Here is a 21,927-nt window from a genome sequence, read left to right as displayed (position 1 = left end):
CGAACAAGCTTGTGCTCAATCCCAACAAGACCAAGTGGCTATTGATGCTCCCTCCCAAAGATGGTCCAGCTATTCCATCTCTCAGTCTGGGGGGTGAAATTATACGCCCCTCAGAGAGGGTTCGCAATTTGGGAGTCCTCCTGGATCTGCAGCTGACCCTAGAACATCATCTGTCGGCTGTGACCAGGGGGGCCTTTGCCCAGGTTCGCCTGGTGCACCAATTGCGACCCTATCTGGACCGGGAGGCCCTTCAAATAGTCACTCACGCCCTCGTCACCTCAAGACTGGACTACTACATGGGGCTGAAGAGTGTTCAAAGACTTCAGCTTGTCCAGAATGCAGCCGCGCGAGCAATTGTGGGTGCACCTCAGTACACCCACATTACACCTATCCTCCGCGAGCTGCACTGGCTGCCTATTGGTCTCCCGACACGCTTCAAGGTGCTAGTCGTTACTTTTAAAGCCCTACATGGTATCAGACCTGGTTACTTGAGAGACCGCCTCCTGCCAGTCACCTCCCAAAGACCTATTAGATCCCACAGACTAGGCCTCCTCCGAATTCCATCTGCTGGCCAATGTCGGCTGGCGACCCCCCGGGGGAGGGCCCTCTCTGTGGCTGCTCTGGCCCTATGGAACGATCTCCCCGTTGAGATCCGGACCCTTACCACCCTTCCGGCCTTCCACAAAGCAATTGAGACCTGGCTGTTCCGGCAGGCCTGGGGCTGTTGAATTATCCAGCCCCATCCGAGGTTACAACTGTTGTGGAATTTTAAATTGCTGTTTTTATTTTTATTTTTTGTACCCCCTCCCCTGCTTATTGCTAGCCGCCCTGAGTCTCTCAGGAATAGGGCGGCATATAAGCTAAATCAATCAATCAATCAATCAATCAATTTTTTATTTTGCAAACAAACACATTCTACTCCTTACTATTCCCCCTCCCAATTCCCCACTAATGAAACAGAATAGTAAAGAAAGAGAAAGAGTGTGGCAGGCCAAAGATCCTAAAAGAAATATGACTGCAGGCCTGACACCATGCCTCCCACACCCTGACACTTGTTATGCCATTGCCTGACTTCTACAGCCACTCGCAGCCAGATGCCATGTGGTGCATTGTGCTGGTGCCACCCCTTGTGGCAGGATGTCTTGTGTCGCACCCATGCCACTGCTCTTGCACAGAATGGTGCCATGCGGCCTCTCATGGCAGGTCGCCATGTGGCTCATCGCGCCGGTGCCACCGCTCGTAGCAGGAGCACATGGTGTATCACGCAGATGGCACCACTCACAGCAGGAGGCTGTGTGGCACATCACACCAGTGCCACCGCTTGCGGCTGGATATCACCTGTTGCACTGGTGCTGCTGCTCTTCTGCAGAATGGCGCTATTGGCCTCCTGCCACAAGCAGCAGCACTGGCACAACGAACCATGCAGAGTTCTGCCATGAACGGCAGCACTGACATGAAAGTTAATGTTTTAAAATGGCCAAGTCCTGTCTTGTCCTATGAAATTGCTGTGGAACGATCTGAAGCAGGCAATTGATGAAAGGAAGTCCATTGGCATCCCTCAGTTGAACCTATTCTGTAACGAGGAATGAGCAAAAATTCTCTTCTGCCCACAAAAATAGAAAGAGCCTGAGAAACATAACCAGCTCTTTCTATTTTCAGAAACATTACCTCTCGTTTCTCAGTAGCTGCATAGAAAGAAAAGTAAAAAGACACACATGGTTGTGGAAGTAGGGAAGGCACTTCCAGGAGTGTGGTGGGGCAGGGTTAAGGTCCAGGCATTCTGGAAGTGGCTGTGCATGGGGAACCTTGTGTAGGCCTACCTGGCTAATGCCCTCCACCCATGGCAGGTTCCCATATGTTGATGGGCACTGGGTCTCTCCGCCTCTCTACCCCCTGAAGCTCCCACACGGTCATTTGTTAAGAAAAATTGGGATTGTGGCTATTGGTCCGGGGTTCATGTGAGTACCTAGCTTTACAAACAAAACAATTCATGGTCTAAATTCTGCCCTTGATTGTAGTTGTAAGACATGGAATATCTGTAGTGACTAAAAAGCAAGAACCTAATATAAGAGTGGCAGTTACAGATGTTGGTGAAAGAATGGGTAATTCAGGACATTTCATAGCACAGGTCTATATAATATGTATTAATAATAGATACAAGTAAAAGTGAAACAAAGTAGACTTAAAAACAAGAAAGGGTCTAAGAAAAATAATGGAATATGAAAAAAGTAGAATAAAAATCTCCCAACATAGTGTTAACATCAAATATACAGCTTAGAAGATATTTCCTACTTTCAAGAGCTTCTGGTACTCGAGTCATTGCCAAGTTGGAAATATACTGTACTTATGCAACAGAACTCATGAACCCACTGAAATATGCCAAGCAATAGAAAAAGAATCAGTAAAGACTCTAACCAAACTATGCCAGCAAATCTGGAGAACAGCACAGGCTGGCCAAAAGATTGGAAAAGAACATTCTACATTACAATTCAAAAAAAGGGAGATGTACATTATCCTTAATACCACATACTACCAAAATAATGCTTAGTGTTGAAACATGCACAACTTTGGGTAATAAATTCCTGGTTTTATTTATTTTTACTTCTTAAAAAAATTAAAAGAGATCATGCTTTTCCTGCAGTAGTATTTATGTTATTTTATTTTGACTGAAAAAAATTTAATTGTTGAAAAATGGTCCCGTTTAATTAAATAAAAACTATAGCTCCAGTATGCCTGATTTATCACTTACAGAGCAAAAGTATTTTATGTTTAGATTCTCATAGGATAGGTGTGTCTTCCATGAATTGCAAGGTCCTGTGAGCTGTAACTTTTTTTTTGTTACTTCATATAGCCATATGCAACCACAGGAACTAATACAGGCAATCTCCGTGTTATGACAGTTCACTTAGCAATAGTTCAAAGTTACGACATAACCCCCCAAATACTTACAACACATGTTGTAGCACCACGACAGTCATTCACACTTAAGAACTGTTCTGACCCAGCACCCCAAACACGACAAATCTCTGAAGTTAACTCAAAGATTCTTTTATTATTTTTGGCGGCAGCGCCGGCAAAAAGTTTATCTCTCACCACAGGCTAACAAGTCCATCTGGCCAGAAGATGAATAGTTGTCTGCCACATCTATTCATCTCCCCCTGCCTTTTATCCATAAAGCTAGGGTGGGGCTTTGTTAGCAGCAGAAGCTCTTCCTTCCCAAAGATCAGCCCACAGATTTCCACTGCTCTCCTCTTCTGCACATCCGCATGTCAGGTCCTGGACCCAGCTGTTCCTTCTCCTCTTTATCAGCCACCTCCAGACCTCGGGACTGTTGACTCTCCATCTGAGGGCTGATGGCTGGCCCAGGCTCCGCTTCTGTCTCTCTCTCTCTGCCAGCTCCACTCCCTCTTCCCCCTCGGAGCTCTCAGGTTGCCTTGAGGCTGATCCTGACTCCCATGCCTCCTCCACCTCTGATTCGGCTGCTGGAGGGACCGGCGACCAACAGACCACAACAAGAACAATCACAGAGGCTCTGCAACATTCGGTCTGCATATTCCCCCCTTCCCCCTGGTCCTTACAGGCATTAAGCCGGTAGATACTCACCTTGCGAAGATCTAGCAAGCCTTCGGGTTTGGGGCCTGTTTGGTGCTTCAGGCCTTCAGTGCATTTGCAGAGAATGAAGACCTAAAGTACCACAAGATCACATGAGATCAGTAGCCCGCACATCCCTCTGGGCCTTCATTCTCATTGGCAAAGATCTAAGTCCTTTGCTGATGAGAACGGAGCCTGTGAGGGGTGCATGCATCCCTCCAGACCTCTTTCTCATCGGTAAAAGCCTTTCCTCAAGTTCTTTGCTGATGAGAAGGGAGCCCTGGTTCTCATTGGCAGAGGCCTTTTGTGTCCTCAAGTCTTTTACCTACAAGAACAGATGCCCGTATGGCTAAAGATACAATTAATGCCTGTGCAAATACACATTAAATTTTGGGTAGGCTTGAATTAATCAGCTAATTATTTATCTGCAGGTTTCTGATTGAAATGAATAAGTAAAAATACCATTACTTGATTTAGCTGAAAAGATTGCTCATCATGGTTTGCATAAAACTCCTTGCTATTATGAATGTAAAATGACTTGTTTGAAAATTTTATTTTCCTTCACAATGAAACAAAACAAAACTATCCAGTAGTTAATAGCTTTCTTCATTTTGAAAGGTTGACTAAATGGTGGATTATGGACAAATCCAATTAAGCTGCAGTAATAGGCTGTATCTAATGCTGATCAAAACAAGTGATGGAACAGATCCCTTTCTCTTCCTACAGATTCCTTATTTTCTTCAAATCTCATCTAGACCACATTTTGCAGTCACATTTATATGCTATAGTTTTTTTTTTTAACTTCATTGTCATTATGTTTTTTTTTTCTTAAGCTATTTTTTGAGAGAGTGGTTTTCATTGGTTTTTAATAAAATTAGACTTCTTAGGAATATAAATATTTACTTTTGCAGATGCAAATAAGTACATTTAGTAAACAGCATTTAAGGCATCTACGGGATGTAGAAAATATTGCTTGTCATCAGTGGCGGGATACGACCGGTACATCCCGGTACGGGCATACCAGTGCCTGCTGGGAGCACCAGGTACCGTTCCAGTACAGTGCTCCTGAGAGCCCGCCTGTCCTCCTTACCTGTATTGAGCCAATAGGGGCTTACGCGCATGGAGCTTATGGTGCCTGCGCGATGCTCCACCAAGCAGGAGCATGCACGTGGTGGACGCCCGGCCCCATTGCACCGTACAAGTTGCAATGGGATCCGGAACCCACCACTGCTTGTCATATCTGTCAGTGTTGGCTACCTTTATATAGCAACTAACATGAATATCTGGACTTGTGCTTCTTTTCTCTGCAGAATTTTGTTCTTTTGCAGGACTCATTTAGCAAATATCACATAAATACAGAGGTTGTAGTTAGGTAAATTGTGTTCACCTTCTAACTTGCTAATAGGGGTGGAAGGGGAGGATTATTTAGATGGTGAAGAAAGCTTTTCCAAATCTCATTTATTACAAAACTAATTGTTGCTAGGAGGAATAAGATTAAAGATGCTTAAGTCTGTGGGGTTGTTTTTAATTTGTATGTGTCATTTCAGTGGCATTTTAAGAGAATGTTCTTACCTCTTTTCCTTCCCTATTTCTCCATGGTACTGTGCTCAAGTTAGGTCTGAGAAGCAAAGCTATTGGAAGAAATTTCATTTTGTTCCCTAATTATTATGCTGGCACTTGGAAGATAATTTTTCCCTTCATGCACTGCCAATTAATATGTAAATGAGCTGATAAATATTTATATCATGATTTAAATTATGCAGGGAGTGCTTTCAGTGTACTCTGCAAATGAATTGTTCATGGACTTCAAAGTGCTGGCTGCTGTGCTAACGAGGGGAGATTTGCATAAGGCCCTAATCAGGCGCATACTGATTAAGCTTCATTATGGAAACTGCCAGCTGCAATCTTTGTTTCTATTTTATTAAAAAAAGGGAACTTTTCATGCTTCAGTCGCCTTGACAATGTCAGACACAGCTAGTAGGAGAGACTAAAAGTCCACAGAGCAACTGAAGTTTCTCTGTTCAGTTGAAGATTGCAATGGTGTAACTGAAGTTGTACTTTTTCCTACTCCTGACCCCCCCTTTCTTTTTTTAAGAGTAGTAGTATATACCTTTTATTTTAGAAAGTATTTTTTCTCTTTCCTTGGACTATCTAAATCTACAGAAGATTGCACAGCAATGCTGGACTGCAGCGACTATGTTTTAGGTGGGTATCAGTTCCACTGACTTCTTGCAAGCATGTAATATGGAAATAGCGCTTGTTAAAATTGACTAAACATACAGACCTAATTGCATATGTACGATTGGGAGATGCATTTGAAATGTTGAAATCTGTCAGTGATTCAGTAGCAAACGCCTTCCCCATTCTTCATTTTTCTTCCAGAGATTCTTACTCTTCAGCATTGGAGAAATGGAGTTGCTCATGACTGTCAAGAATGGAAGCTTACAGAATTTTAAATTTTAAAACATTTGCCTTTTGACAGAAATAAGAATTTGCTTATTTGTATATATTACTTACTGCATCTATTCTAAGGTGTTAGGAGAATACTGTCATCCATTGTAGCTTCATCAATTCATCTTATATTTTATTTGAATGTGTATATTTCTGAACTGAAGTCATACTTCACTATTTAAAGCAAGTAAATCTTTTGATACCAATGTTTAACTACTAACATTATCTCCTAATTTAATTCCTATTAAATGAATGATTTTATTTTTTTTAAAAAATATTTGTAAGGTTAATAGATTTTTTTTATCTCCAGGACTTTTAGTATTTAGCATTTTTAAACTTATGAAAAAGAATTTAGTTACTTATAAATAAAAACAGCACAGATTGAACTGTTTTTAGAATGATTATTTCAAGCTCTTCATATAATTTTCCAACATGATTTTCACTTCAGTTGTATTCAAGTGCTTTTCATCTGGCCTTTTGAAATTTTGAGAATGTGATGAATTAATTTTGATAACTCTATTTTTGATAGCTGTAAGAATATTCATGAACATTAACTTTATACATAGCTTTCAGAATTAGCAGAATCATTCCCCTCATACCCTTCTTATTTGTTTTGAAATGGTAACGAGTATGTGGTTGGCTAATTTTGGAGTATTAGAGATCTGTTAGAATAGTACTAAGAATGAATCTAGAAGTAAATTAGCATATGACTTCAGTACTGCACCTGTTATTTTCTGTCCTTGCTTCATTAGAATTCGTTTACTTTAGAATACAGAATTGTTTTAGTGCCATAATAAACATTGGTTTTGCTGCATTTTATGAAAAAGAGAATGTGGATTTGTTCCACCATGTGTTATCCAAATTATGGTGCCTTATAGCCACACCTTTCCATTAAAAATTTGTCTAGTACTTTTGCATTCACCTTTAAATTAGACTCACTTTAGAATATATAATTGTTTTAATGCCATAATAAAAATATTAGATTAGATTTGCTTCATTTTATGAAAAAGAGAAAGACATAGTTAAAAATGTGGATTTGTTTACCACGTGCTATTCAAATTATGGTGCATTATACCCATTACTTGCCATTAAAAATATATTTGTCTAGTACTTTTGCGTTCACCTTTAAATTAGAATCGTTTTCGGATTATAGCAAGATTCCAATTCTGAATTTCTGAATTTTCTTATATTGGTGAGCCAGATGCCTTTGGGAGTTCACAAGCAGTTCATGGAGGTTCTGTTTGCTTTTGAAGTCCTCTTGAGCTACTTAGTATCACTGTATCATGTGGCTGTAAATTCATTATAGCAGTCTTGTAATAAGGCAGAAGGGATTATCTGTCTTCCTCCAACTAAGTTCTAGACAATGTGAGAGCAAGTGAATTCTCTTATTTTGAAGTACATACATCATTTCTTGCTCTTTATGATCATTTTATATTATTATGGTAATACATCCCATTAAACATGTTTCCATTATATTGAAATCTTTTTGTGGCAAAATATTGTTTTTGTTTCAACTTATGTTTATGCCTAACATAAACAATCTCTGTGTGTCTGTCTCTGTGTTTTGTGTGTGTGTGTGTGTGTATAGTTGATGCAGTCTAATAAATTCATTAAACTTTCAGAACAACATAGAATATTCTATTTTACAAATATGTTTATAATTGGTGGAGATAGAAAAAATAATTTTTGAATATTGAGTCATTGTAAATAAGACATACTGCATATTTATATTGCAAATATTCAGTATTGGGGTATTGTGTGTGTGTGCGTGTGTATGTGAGAGACAGTGGGGGTGGAGAGAATTGCATGTATGATGCAAGAGTTAACTTTGCATTATGGTGTAGTTGCTGACATAATCCCCTGCTTATGAAAATGATAAAACTAGGGTGATAAAACTAGGATGTAACATAATATACAGATACACACATTCATATAAATGTACCCATTATGACATTTTCATACTAAGAGTGATAGCCAACTATTATTTATTTAAATTTATTATATCCGTCCCACATACTTTGACTGAACCTTAATTGGAAAAAATGTTTCTTTAATGTTCAACATGCATTTTTCCCATGCTATATTAAAAGAGGAACACAAGATTATGTTCAGAAATCTGCTAATGCATATATAACATAGTAATTTAAATTTACATTGAAAATAAGCATATTTCTCCACGAGCAGTAGAATTTCCTATTCTTATGTTTCTCCACCGTCATCTTGCATGCATAACCCAATTCTGCCCCCTATATTGCCTTCTAGTGGCAGAATGGAGTTTGCCAATGAAATGTTACTGTTGGAACCAGATCAAAATTTTAGTTTACAAATATTTTTGAAAACCTGAAAGTACCCTTACAAGAGGGTTTTGTTTAATGCTGTATTGAAACAGACAACTTCATGGAATCTTCATTTTCAAGATTGGAATTTGAAGTAATTTGTGTAATGGCAAGAAAATACATTGACAATCTGGAATATGATTTAGTCAGGTTACTTAAAGCTTCATTTTGCAAGTTAACATGTGCTTAACAAGTAACATTTTTCTCCCATCTCATTTTTTACCTTATGAAAAATGACAGTCTTTGCCTAAAAGTTATTATTTTCTCAAGATTTGTTTGTGCATCTAATAAAGTAAGTGAATTATTTTGTTTCACAGATTTGGAGGATTTGATTTTGCCTTTGGCAATTTTCACTACAATTTTAATGCAATCTTTACTTATAAATAAATACTATATGTTGTCCTAAAATGGCACTCTCTGTGCTCTCCTAGTGGCTAACTGTTTTTAGTTTTTGCCTGTAAAATTCTATGGAAAGCTGAGAACATCCCCAGGTATCCGTTGTACAAGATTTGTTGATTATTTGAACTTGACAGTAGATGTTACTTACTGACACAATTGGGCCTACACTTTACTAAAACTCCATTTTAGGAGCATGTTATTCAAGCAGGGTAACCATTCAAGTAGGCATTCAAATCCAGATATTACTCCTGTCTTCTGATTTATAATTCCCAGGTTGAGTGACAATTTACCCAATTGCTTTCAGAAATGGACAGCTGTTGTTTCTACCCAGGATAATGATGTCTAAGAATAGATGTGAGGAAAATATTACAACAGAAATAAACAAGGCTTCTTGTACCAGGGATTTTCCCTCACTCAATTTTTACAGAAAAAAATTAAGTTCATGAAGATTTAGTACATTAATAAAGGTACAAAAGACAAATGGTTTATTGAGTGTTTTTGTTTACTTTGTTTTTCATAATGTTCTAGAAAAATTACCTGGATGTAGTAATTAAAACCCTAAATGTGCCATAACTGGAAAGATGAAGAATATATGGTATTTTATAAAGACAACAAACATTGGCTACAATATCATAGCTTCATATAATTCCAACATAAATCAGTTTGCTTGCAGAAAAGAGTCCCTTCATAACTGGAAAGTGATGGAACAAAGTTAAATAAAGATCTAGGAAATAATGAATGATAGTACTTGAAATGGGTTCAAAATTATTTTTATGACTTAGGTCTTTGTTCCATCATTTAAATTTCAGAACACTTCAGTTTTATTTTTTTGAATATTTTTCTTAACTCCTAGAAATAAATTTAACTCTCCTACTATCAGCACAATATGTAAATGTTTTATTGTTATAAAATGTTTGTATTACCATTCCACAGTGACAATATTGGGGAGATTTCAATGATAGACAAGGAGTTCTTTCTTAAAAATAAATGCTGGGATGTGTCATCACATTCAAGTTAGCATAATAATACAATGATAGCTTACATATATCATGAGAACTTCTTAGAAGATGTATCTGCATCAGTACAAGAAATGTGATTGGCACTGGGAGAGTTACAGTGGAAGGAAAGTTGTATAAGAATTTCAGTAAAATAAAAGTTTAAATAAAACTCAGCGAGCAATGCCAATGAAACAAAATATCAGTGTAAGGCTACTTGTTTAGCCAATATTTTTTATTTATTGCCAAAATAATTAATTGCAACAGTGAAACACATACTTATTCCAGTAGTTCTTTTTAATAGTAAGCAGTATTTAAAATTTTGTAGCGATATGTGGGGATTTTTATGCCCTGGTTTTCTCTTAATATATTCATTAATGCAAACTTAGCAATTAGGGTACAGTGTACTGTAGACTGATAAATAAATATGTCATGATTACTTCAGTCATAAAGATAGAGTCAGTAGTACTTTTCCCTCCTAATCACTCTTTTTTGTTTATTTCTGATGCAGACTCAAGAATGAATACTCCGTCAGAAACCAGTAAACCTGTAAAAATGGAAAGCGGGGATGGGGAAACAGGTATGGATTATATAGTATTTGAATTAGATTTCTTAATAATACCACAGTAATTACATGAACAGATTTACTTGCTTCTTACTTTTCTGTGTTCAGTATGGCAATATGTTGAGCAAGGCATCTATGCATCAGTCCTATGTAAAAGTGTATTAATAATAAATATACATTTTGTCCTGAAGTATAAAGAGCTGTCCTTATTAATACCTCTATTCAGATTTGTATTTATCCAATACATACCTTCTGTTTATCCCCTCCCCCACATGATAGAGAACCTGTTACAAATAAAATATGAAGTTGGCAATTGTTGCTTTTTGTGCTTGTTGGGATGTTTGTGTTTGCTGTTATGAATGAAATAATTGCCTATGTGTAACAGAAGAAAATATTGACAACCTAGATTTCAGTTCTGTAGTTATTTTTGAGTTTAGTCTATTATATCAGTATTTTACAGTGATAACAGGGCATTTCAAAAGTTATGTTTTTAAGCTGTTCTTTAACATGTAAAACAACTATTTTAACTGACATTGTACAAGTAACTTATGATATTTGCAGTGGGAGTTGGTAAAGAAACAGTCTCAACAATAACTTTTAAGAATTTGTTTTAAATTCAATTTTTTTATCTATAGCTATAATCTTCAGCTATTTTGAGTTGCTGTCTGTTTTTCTTTACTTTCAATTTATTTTTCACATTGTACTTGTACATAGTATTTTGGTTTGAGTACGACCATTTTTATTCAACACTAATTCTACTACAAAGAGCTTTTTTTCCTTTGATTTTAAAAAATATTTTTTAAACAATTTCCAGCCTTCATAACTACTGCTAAAATAATCTTACAATGGTTTGGAGCAATATAAGTTAATAAAGAATAATATATGAATAGTGCAGTTTATTATGATACTCTGGGAATTGATTGGTTATTCCCTGAAGAAATGCTTTCTTTTTATGAATTGCTCAGTAATTTTGTCTGCAGTTACCATTTCTGCTTCATCCAGTATCATAAACATTTTAATTAAATTGTAAATGAAATGAAAAAGAGGTCACTGAATTATATTCAGGAACAGCATGGTTGAAACTAGAATGAGACTTAATAATATCCTAAAGCCATATTCTCTGATCCTAATTTTAGTCAAATTATATCTCATTCTGTAAATTTCTCAGAGGAAATGGGCAAGAGGTCCTTTTGGCCATTTCCACTAAGAAGGGCTTAGTCTTAAGTATGCAAGTTTTGATATATACAGTACCTGCTGATAAATATACAATAAGCACAAGACACCAAACAACTGATGAGGTCTCTGGTCTCAACTGACTCACAACATTCCCAAAATGTAACATTTGGCTCTAGTGCTGTGATGGCAAACCTATGGCATGCATGCCACAGGTGGCACACAGAGTCCTCTCTGTGGGCACATGATCCGTCGCCCCAGCTCAGTTCCACTGCACATATGTGCATGACTCCCAGCAGGCAGCTAATTTTGGGGTCTCTGCCGCTCATGCGTGGGGAGTGGGGCACATGTGGGAGATGTGTGCACATATGGGGCAGGGTGCATGAGCATAGTTCGCATGCATATGCACAGGAGTCATACATGGGTCACATGCATGTGCAGATGTTGCATGCATGGGGACGGGTGTATGCAAAGGCATGTGCATGCAAAGGAGATGGGTGCATGTGAGGTCATGCGCGCATGCAGGGGCAGTGGGTGCACACACATTGCATTATGGGTGTGTGCGCACATACTTTCAGCACTCAGCACTACAAAGGTTAGCCATCACTACTCCAGTGAGTTGCCTTGCTCACACTAATTGGGAATATGTGCAAATTGCTGTTGCTATTTACATGCTTTGGATTTTGGATTGAGTAAGATACATATTCAACCAAATAGCTTAGTTAATAAGTGCTTTTATAACTTATCCATGTAAATTTCTATAAGTTTATAACATACCAGATAGTCATGCTGTGTATGCTGGAGAAAGCAGACTTTTTAAGATGTTAAAACAGTAAAATTCATGTTAAATAAAAATATAAAGTCTCCAGTCATACTCTTTTCCTATTATACTCCTGGGACAGAGATTTCTTTAACAAGATTTATTGAAATGGCAATTGGTAAAACTTTAATTTTAGCAATTGGATTAGTTTCACGTTACAAAATAATTTATCTTTCAATTTATTAAGACAAACAGTTGTTCATTTTAATGATGTTCTTGTGAGTTGAAGAGCTTACTGTTTTTTCCTCAGATAACTAAAATGAGCAGATTTTTATTTCCAAATCATTTCCTGAATTTTTTTTATACTCTGAACAAACTATTATAGTATCAGAAACATAATTATAAATTAGAAAATTAAAACCAATCATTTCAGAAAATTCAGATTCAGAAAATAAAATACATTATTTGCTTTTTTATTTATCTGAATTTATATATTGCTTACTTCAAAAAATGTAGGCAATTTATACCTCAGAATAGCAACAAGAACAAATCAATACAAGACTCCAGCCAGACTAAATATTTCCCTTGAGCAGTTGCCTCTATTATTATTTCATCCACACCAAACACTTACTGAAAAAGCAATCTTCACAGTTTTTGAGAATGGTAGCAAGTTAAGGGCAATCCTAACTTCAGGGGGCAAATTGTTGTAGAAGGGACTTTTACCACAAAACCATAGTTATTTAATCTCCATCTTATTTTGAAGGAGAGAATCCTCAGCCTGCTGTGTTGGCTATATGGAATGGACAAAATCTATATTGTCAATCTATCAATATTTTTTACTGACAATAAAGAGTATTAATAGAGAATGATTAGGACAATCAATTGGACCTGGAAGCCAACAAATAATCAATATAGTTCCTGCAAACACTGGTTATTCTAGTGCTTGCCACCATATTTTGTATCAACCATAACTTATGACTTGTATTTAATGGTTGCCTCATGAAGAGCAGGCTGTACTAATCTAACCAGGAGCACATAGGTAGTTGTTGCTAGAGCCTCATGTCTAGAAAAGGCTGCAACTGGGATACCAGTTGCAGCTGTCCTGATTATGGCCTCCACTTGCTATTCCTACAGGAGCTTAAAGTCCAGGGCGACCTCTTAAATTGTAAACCTGCTCTTTCAAGGGAAGTTAGATGTAAGAGCGGCGAGCATGGTCATCTCATAGCTGCTGCTGTGTTGCAATTTTCAGAGAGGCATTATTTGGGGGGGGGACTTATTTTAGTGCATGAGCGCAAAAGCCCAATTGGGCTTATTATCCAGGGAGATCTTATTTTCAGGGAAACAGGGTAAATATTAAAGAGCAGGAGATGCTGAGGAGCCACTCCTCACCATCAACTTATTGAGACTACCTTCTTGGGAAGGTATACAATCACTGATTGATAGATTATTTGCCACTGAGAGATAAAGCAAGACAAAGAGCAGCACCCTCTCCCCATCTAAATGGATAATTTTTGATGACTGAAGAGCTGGCCCAGGTTTTGTGTGACATGTTGAAGCTATTCTGTAAAAATAGGCAGGATTATGTCTGGTCATCATTAACAGGAACTAGTGAGGATTGCATTCTGTTTTCATGCCTAAACCCTGGCTGATAAAATGCTTCATCTAGCAGCATCTTCTTAACATTTGTTAAGAGAAAAGATTGGAGATGGGTAATACATGTCTGTAATGGCTGGATTAGAGCATGATCTCTTGAGAAGTCTTCCCCATCTCTTCCAAGTCTGGCAGTATCATTCCTTCTCTCAAAGAATCATTCTTTAGCATCTAATGTAGTTTCTGTTTACTATCTAGTTTCACTAAAAGTTGCTAAATCATATATTTGAAAATCTATAAAGATATTTTGTTGAAGCTATAGGTTAGGATAATAAATCTTAATCTGTCCAGAGTTCATATTATGTATAGAGAAAGTAGTACTTTTCCATTTCTTTCCAATAACAGAAATTCTGGTTAAGTTATGTTCAGCCTTGAGGAACATTTTAGTAAGTTGTTTATTCCTGCCAACAAATCCAGTTATTACATCCTTGAAAGAATCAATTTGATGGAAAGTGTTCAAGCATCATAATATAATTAAATGAAACAAATATTAAAACCTTTTTTTATTTTTTACCTTTTTCTGTGTTAGCATTTTATATTTCCATTCTCACTTATTTCTGTGATCTGATTCCATGTTGTATTTCTTCTGTATTGGTTGTCCCAAAGATGCTTTTTCAAAAGGCAACTGGACTGTCTTTATCTTTCTTTGAAAAAGCACCTTTGTAATCAAACCTGGATGACTGAGAATCTCCATAGACATTCTGTATCGGTTGCATGACTTCTAATGGCTGAAAGGATTTTGAGATTTTTTTGTGATATGTTGAGGCTGTACTATACAAGTAGTCAGGGCTATTGATCAGTTCTACCAAACAAAATGAGTACGAAGTATCTGCAAGACTTAAGCTATCAATTGTTCCTCTTATGTACTGTCTCATGTCTTGTCTTGTATTCCCCTCCCCATAAATTGTAAGCCGCCCTGAGTCCCCTCAGGGAAAAGGGCGGCCTATAAATAATAAACAAATACAAAATACAAAATACAAATAAATTGCCTCAAAAATGCAAAAAAAGGAGTCTAAATGTTTAGTTTCAACCCTTGGAGGAATCTAGGGGTCACCCCCCCAAAAAAATCTTGTGGACTGCGGGTAGCCCCTAATTCGGTCCAAAGCAATTAACAATATGCTTTATTACTGTCATATTTTGAAGAACCAGCACTACTTCAACTTATTGTACTTTTTGGACTATAAAACGCTCCAGACTATAAGATGCACCTAGCTTTTGGGGAGGAAAACGGGGAGGGGGATCTGCCTCTGCCTTCCAGCATCCATTCGGTATTCATCTGGCCTATTTGCTGTGACCCGTTCACCACTGTCTGTTTGCTGCTGCCGTCCATTCACCACAGCCCATTTGCCGCCAGAACCCATTTGCCACAGTCCATTCTAGAGCAGCTGATCGGTGCCGCACCAACCCCGTCCTCCCCATGCCGCAATATTCAGAGTATAAGACACACAGACATTTCCACCCACTTTTGGGGAGAAGAGTGCGTCTTATACTCCAACTTATTTTAACTTTATTGTAAACTTTTTGTCTTAATATTTTAGGTGCTTTTTAATTTTCCTAACACTATATTTATTCAAGTGTTCTGATTACAACAGTTCATATGTGACCATTCACAGTTACAGTTGCATTAAAATAACTGACCGTTTTCACATTTATGACCGTTGCAGCATTTCCATAGTTATGTGATCAAAATTAAGATGTTTGGCAACTGACTTGTATTTATGACGGTTGTAATGTCCTGATATCATGTGATCTTCTAACAAAGTGAATGGGAAATCCAGATTCAGCTAACAACCATGTTACTAACTTAACAATTGCAGAGATTCACATAACAAATGTGGCAAGAAAAAGATTGTAAAATGGGGCAAAACTCACTTAACAAATGTCTCACTCAGCAGCAGAAATTTTGGGTCAATTGTGGTCCTAAGTTGAGGAATTCTTCTGCAATACAGTATGTGTATCCATCATGTACTGAGAATTTTCTCCAATTGCCTATCATTCTGAGGATGAAGAATGAATTGTTTTAATAATGATTACTGATTTAATGGATGATCTGAGAAGTTGCATAGCACTTATTTTATTTTTTGTTTAGTTTCAGACTAAGACTTGTTTGTTTATCTAAATTTTTAAGGCGATATCATAGTTCCTTCAGCAATTTAGCTTCTATATCAACTAATTCTTTTAAATCTTGTTTTGTATTTTATAATGTTGATCTTTATATATTTGTATTTTTAGCTAGTTGGATTTTTAACTTTTATGATGGAAATTTTAGTAACATTATTCTACTGTGGGCTTTTAATAAGTGGCTTTAAAACAGAACAATAAATGTGGTAATATTAAAATTTTACTAAATACCGAGACTTAAAATATGGGCATTTTAAGCTCTTTGTCTTTGAATTGCTACTTGGATTTTAAGGAACCAGCAATTTTTTCAAAATTGTCTTTTAAGAAGAATTTTAATTAGCTATAACTTTGCTTTTCTAGGCACACAAACAAATGGCCTAGACTTTCAGAAACAGACGGTGCCTGTTCCAGGGGCAATCTCCACAGCCCAGGCGTTCCTTGGACATCTTCATCAGGTAAGCATGGGTTTTTTTTTTCTTTTATACAGACCTATTGAAAAAAGTCATATAGATAATTTTTATGTTCAGGATTAGTAGAGTATAAGGCTGATATTTTAATAACTTCTATAAAATTTGCCAGATTCTAGAAATATTTAGCAGCCAACATATGGAAGAAAATTAAAAATGGAAACAGCAAAAAGAAATGCTCAGTTGCTTCTTTATAAAAAGAATACATCATGATCATGTAATATGTCCTTTGTTACAGTGTCTCATATTGCCATGGGAAGGAATCCATGCATATCCACAAAATTACACAATGTTCTTAGCACATCATACAATTGCATATATTAAATAATTACATAAATTATGAACATTCATAAGGTTTTTGAAATATAAGGGCTGTCAAAAAGACAATTAACAGAGCAATGAAATAATTTCCAATTATCTTTATAATTTACTGATTATAAAGATACTGAAATTCAGCTAAAAGTTATTACATAAAACTTGATTCTTCAAGTGAACTAGAGGCTGCAAATCATAATAATTGTTACCATTGCTTGGACTATTGCTTATTTTCAGTTTCTAGGTAAAAGCTACTATCAATAACTGTTGATGGCTTTGGAATCCAATTAATTAATTTGTCTAGAATGATGCAAATTTTGTAGCAGGATCACAATAATAAGGATAATCAATTTGATGCAGTAGTTAAGGCATCAGATCAGAAACTGGGAGACCATTAGTTTGAGTACCAAGATCAAGTTTTAGGTACAAAGCCAGCTAGGTGACCTTGGGTCAGTCACACACTCCCAGCTATAGGAAACAGATACTGGCAAACCGCTTCCAAAAATCTTGTCAGGAAAACTACAGGTATTAGTCCAGGCGGTTTCTAGAAAGTCAATTCTGATTCAAAAGGTGCACATGTGCACGCACACACAAACACACACAACTTGATTATAAACAATACGTTTGAAGAGTGTCATGCCTTACTGAGTTTGATTTAATTTGACTGGATTTATGTACTTAGATGGAAACATGACTGATTCAGACATTTGATTTCAAAATCTCTTGTTCTCAGACACTAGAAGCCTAAGTGCTAAACAGATAATTAGGGGGTAGTTAAACGAATGTTAGCAGAAGAATTTCCAGTAGTCATCATGAATGAGATGAAGGATTTTGACAATGAAATTTTATTTTATTTATTTATTTTACAAATCAAGTGGTTGGCAAACAAGGAGAAAAATATGTACGAACAGAGGAAGAGGTAGCACAGTGATTGTATATACTGTACATAAAAACATTTCAGTAAAACACTATTTTTAAAAAGTGGCAGTTGATAGTAAAAATAATTTTCCATTACAGATTCTTACTATCGAAAAGGGGAAAAAATGAATAAGGAGTCTGCCACATAAAGAGTAGTTGAACAAAAATAGTTTCTTGACTGTTTCTATTGTCATATTCAAAGTAGGATGACAGATTTTTAAAACCCATGTTTAAATGAGATGATTATTCATTCTAGAAGTCAGGAAGTTAGTGTAGTGCAGCTAAGGAGTGAAAGAAGAGTTTCATATTCTAATGTAACAGACATTTAAAGCTGCAACTTAAACCATAATTTTACAATGCACTGGTATTTCCTAGACTTGTAAATTGTTTGATCTTTTGGGTACCTTAGAACACCTAATAAATCAAAATTATCTTATAATATATTAGTTTTGGTGAGATAAAAAGACAGATTCTTGCTTGCCTATCCCTTTTCTATATAGCATTTATTCTTTATATGATAAGCACATGGAGGTTCTTGCTCAAAAGAATCCACTTTTTTATATACTATCTGTATACTATTTAAAATTTTGCGTTCCTTCTTGGTCATTTTAGGGTACTGCCAAAATGGTACTTGGAGTAGGAAAAGGGAATGGGTTGAGAATTCCAATTGTTTCTCCAATACTTAATCTTATAGTCAAAGGGGCTTTTAATATTGGCATGGTTGGAGGTTAATTTGTCAGACCTTTCACTTCTCAATTCCAAAAGTTGAGTTTATTAGTTTAGTTTATTAGTTTTATATTTAGTTTTCCCTGCCTCCAAATTCTGTGGATCACATAATAAATGTTTTTATTTTCTTCCAAAATAGAAAGTGAATTTTGATTTGGAAAGGAGAGCAAATGTTTCCCTTCTGAATTTTGTTTAACAGATTTTATTTATTTGTTTGGAAAATATTGGAAATTTCGGAAATGTTACTATAGCCTAAAATCGATTGCCCCTTCTCACATTTACTTTTTAAAGTGAAAAACAGTTGTCTTTTTTTTTTTTAAGGATTTTTTTTCCACTGTTATTTGTAAGAATAAATGGCTGTCAGGTACTTTTCTCCCATAAAAGTAAAGAAAGGCATGATCATTAACATCCATGCCCCTGGAGTAAGGTCTGCCCCCACCCTCTTATCTTTCTATAAGAGCTTAAAGACCTGGCTCTTCCAGTTGATCTAGTACCCAGTGAGGGAGTACAACACTGGAGGTCGTCGTTGGACTAACTAGCTGATCCTAACTCCCCCTGTACATCCTGTTCTCTCCATGTCCATCTTGTAATTAATATTGCAGTACTTTATTTTTATTGTTTCATTGTTTTACTGTTGTTATATTTACATATATTTACATTTTTTTTAAAAATTTCATTGTACTGTTGTAAGCCAGCCAGAGTAGCCCCACAGCGACATGAGTGGCAAATAAATTTTATCTGTCTACCTACCAGCTGCCAGTATACTTCATTATTTCTACATCTGGTAAAACTTGTTTTAGAAGATCAATTTCTCTCACACTTCTATTTGTTTGTCTGACAGATGTTAGAATTTTCTGACAATTTAGGTGGTAATTCTGGTTCTATGGAAAATATGTTACATATGGATTTCTTTTTTCCCAACTGTATTACTACAATGTATTGTACCTGAAAGGACTTAGGAAATCAGTTACCTGTAATAGAAAATACCACAATAGTTCTAGTTTATCTATACAGTGTTGTTCTATACAGTAAAGTATTATTTTTTTTAAAAAAAGAGAGACTTAATTCACAGTTTGAGTTTGAGTTGTCCTATTTAATTAATACCTGTTTCAGTAACAGTATTCTTTAATGGCAGAACACAGAAGCATTCCTGTACTTGCACGAACCTTCTCAGATATAGACAAGAAAACAAGCCTGTGCTTTCTAATAGAGTTTCCTTCGGATTAAACTTCAGTCCTGGCGATTTTGTATACATAGCCGTACTATTTCTTGTGCAAACCATAGAGATTATTTGTCTCAACTTCCAAACCCAGTTCAGGTATTGCAATGTATGTAGCATACAGCTAGTGCTACTAGGAAAATTGGCTAGCTTAATCAAGTTTGGTTATGCTTCTTGATGAGATGTGCAGGAAAAAATATCTTAGTAAACAAAATCAACGTGATTTGGCTATCTTAGCCTTGGGTCCTAGAATGTTCACTAAAACTGAAATGTAATAGAATATTGGGTGTTTGAAGCAAATGCAACAAGGCAGTAATACATAAAATGATCAGGATGATGCTAGGGTATATACATGTAGGTGATCAAGGAACATGCCTGAGAATATACATAATATTATACATGCATCAATTTTAATGTATTATATACATGTATTACACACATATATATAAACGTATTTTACAATACACGTATTCTAACAATTAAATCATTTTGTCTGACTACCTCCAGTGAACATCTTCAATTCATCTATTGTCCACTATTCCTAAGCTTTCTGTGCTGGTTGTTTTTTTAAAATATATTTTAAGATAATTTAGAATGTATATAAATTTGTCACTGGGCAGTAGGTATAAAAGATAAAATTCAAACATGTCTTTTGCCATTTATATACTACTAAATGTGTGTGTGTGTTTGTAACCTTCAGTTGGTAAAACAGTGCATTGTAGGACCACCATTTTAGAATCAGCATATCTCAGACGGACTAATTTACCGAATACGTATAAAATCTGTGGGAATAAAATGTAGGAAAGTTGTGCCAGTTTTAGTGGCTGCACCGTCACAGTCAGCTGCAGTCACATGATAGTGATTTCCAAACATTCACTGCCAGTTTCCTAAAAGGAAACTCTGTGGGATAGCCAGCAAGAAATCAAGTTGCTCCTGCTCCCCTTGCTTCTTTGCTCATCCATAATTATTCTACCTTTTTGTTCAGGTAATGAAATATTTCTGAAATGATGACTCAGTGGGTCACAATTCTCTAGTTAACAATAAAATGATAACAGCTTGTATATTGTTTTTAAGTTCACATAGTTTGCAAGATTAGTTGGCAAAACGTCTTAGCATTCTTGCTAATGTGTGTGCTCTATTCAAGTTGATATCCAGTTCATACTTTTATTATACATACATACATACATACATACATACATACATACATACATACATACATACACACACACACACACATACACACACACATCTGGGACAATTGGCTCATCTACAATATAGGATGAATTTATTTAAGAATAAAATTTAGGCTATACAAATATGTTTACTGCAGAATATAGCATCATTCACAATTATCTAATGAGATTTTTTTTTTAAAAAAGTAATGCAGCATGTTGAACTTAGTTTTCATTAAAGTGGTCTTAAGTTTTTTTGCCAATTATGTGTAAGAGGAATGTATTCATAATTTGATACTACAAAAAGAATTGAAACACAAAATATTGTTTTTACCTTCATCATATCTCTACGACAGCTATGTTGCAATGCTGGTTTGCAAACCTCTCTAATGAATACTATTCTTTCTCAAAATAGTACTGAGCAGAGAGATTAAACTGGCTGTTGGCACTGCTGATAGAAGCTTTTTTACAGGATAATTACTTGCTTGGTGACAGATGGCATTCTTATACTTTTGTGGAATCCAACCCAGAAATGTGGGAAAAGTTGGAAAAAAGTATTTGCTTATATCTTAACTACCTTGCTTATGTCTCCTATTTACATATATGCTACCTGATATATTTGAGTTCCCAGAGCTGTGCTGTAGTTCAACACAGTGTGTAGGAAAATCCATATCCTTTATAATTTGGAAGTTTGTGTTCTTATGAAAATGATACACAACATGGTGGAAATCCCTACTTTTAAAAAATCATTAAACTTCTGTATAAGGATGCCCTAGTCTCTTTGAGAAAAACATTTTAAAATTTTTCATTGGAGTGATTTTTAGCTGATAAAGAATGCATTACCATCCACAGGTTCACACAACATGTTAAAATCTGAAGAAATTTAACATTTAGTGAGATGCATATTATTTATGATTCTGTGTTCCACAATTTTCTAATGAACTTTTAATAAGATTCTAATTTTGACTGCTTCATAAAAAATGCTGTTTTGATTTAGTCAGCTACTGAAACATTCCTGATCAGTTCAATTCTGCAATGGGATTCAACCTCCTAGCAAATTTCACTCATT

The 21,927-nt window shown here is 36.0% G+C and overlaps 1 protein-coding gene across 7 annotated transcripts in view; it reads left to right on the top strand.

The window, feature by feature from the left end:
• POU2F1 (POU class 2 homeobox 1) overlaps positions 1–21,927 on the top strand; it is a 113,963-nt gene that overhangs the window by 53,464 nt on the left and 38,572 nt on the right. For 2 of the 7 annotated variants that reach the window (XM_087721478.1, XM_087721477.1), the window contains exons 1-3: positions 5,581–5,796; positions 10,284–10,352; positions 16,402–16,496. In XM_087721478.1, coding sequence (XP_087577604.1) covers positions 5,769–5,796; positions 10,284–10,352; positions 16,402–16,496 — 192 coding nt within the window. In that variant the 5' untranslated portion in view covers positions 5,581–5,768. Of the gene's footprint in view, positions 1–5,580; positions 5,797–7,667; positions 9,245–10,283; positions 10,353–16,401; positions 16,497–21,927 lie in introns of those variants that run through there. The other 5 variants (XM_087721481.1, XM_087721482.1, XM_087721483.1 and 2 more) reach the window with 5 other exon arrangements.

Source organism: Thamnophis sirtalis, unplaced genomic scaffold (assembly GCF_051295495.1).
Source record: "Thamnophis sirtalis isolate CommonGarterSnake01/CBP01778 unplaced genomic scaffold, rThaSir2_p1.2 scaffold_8, whole genome shotgun sequence".
NCBI lineage: Eukaryota > Metazoa > Chordata > Lepidosauria > Squamata > Natricidae > Thamnophis > Thamnophis sirtalis.
Note: the sequence above shows the minus strand (reverse complement) of the source record. Positions and strands in the feature narration are given on the sequence as shown.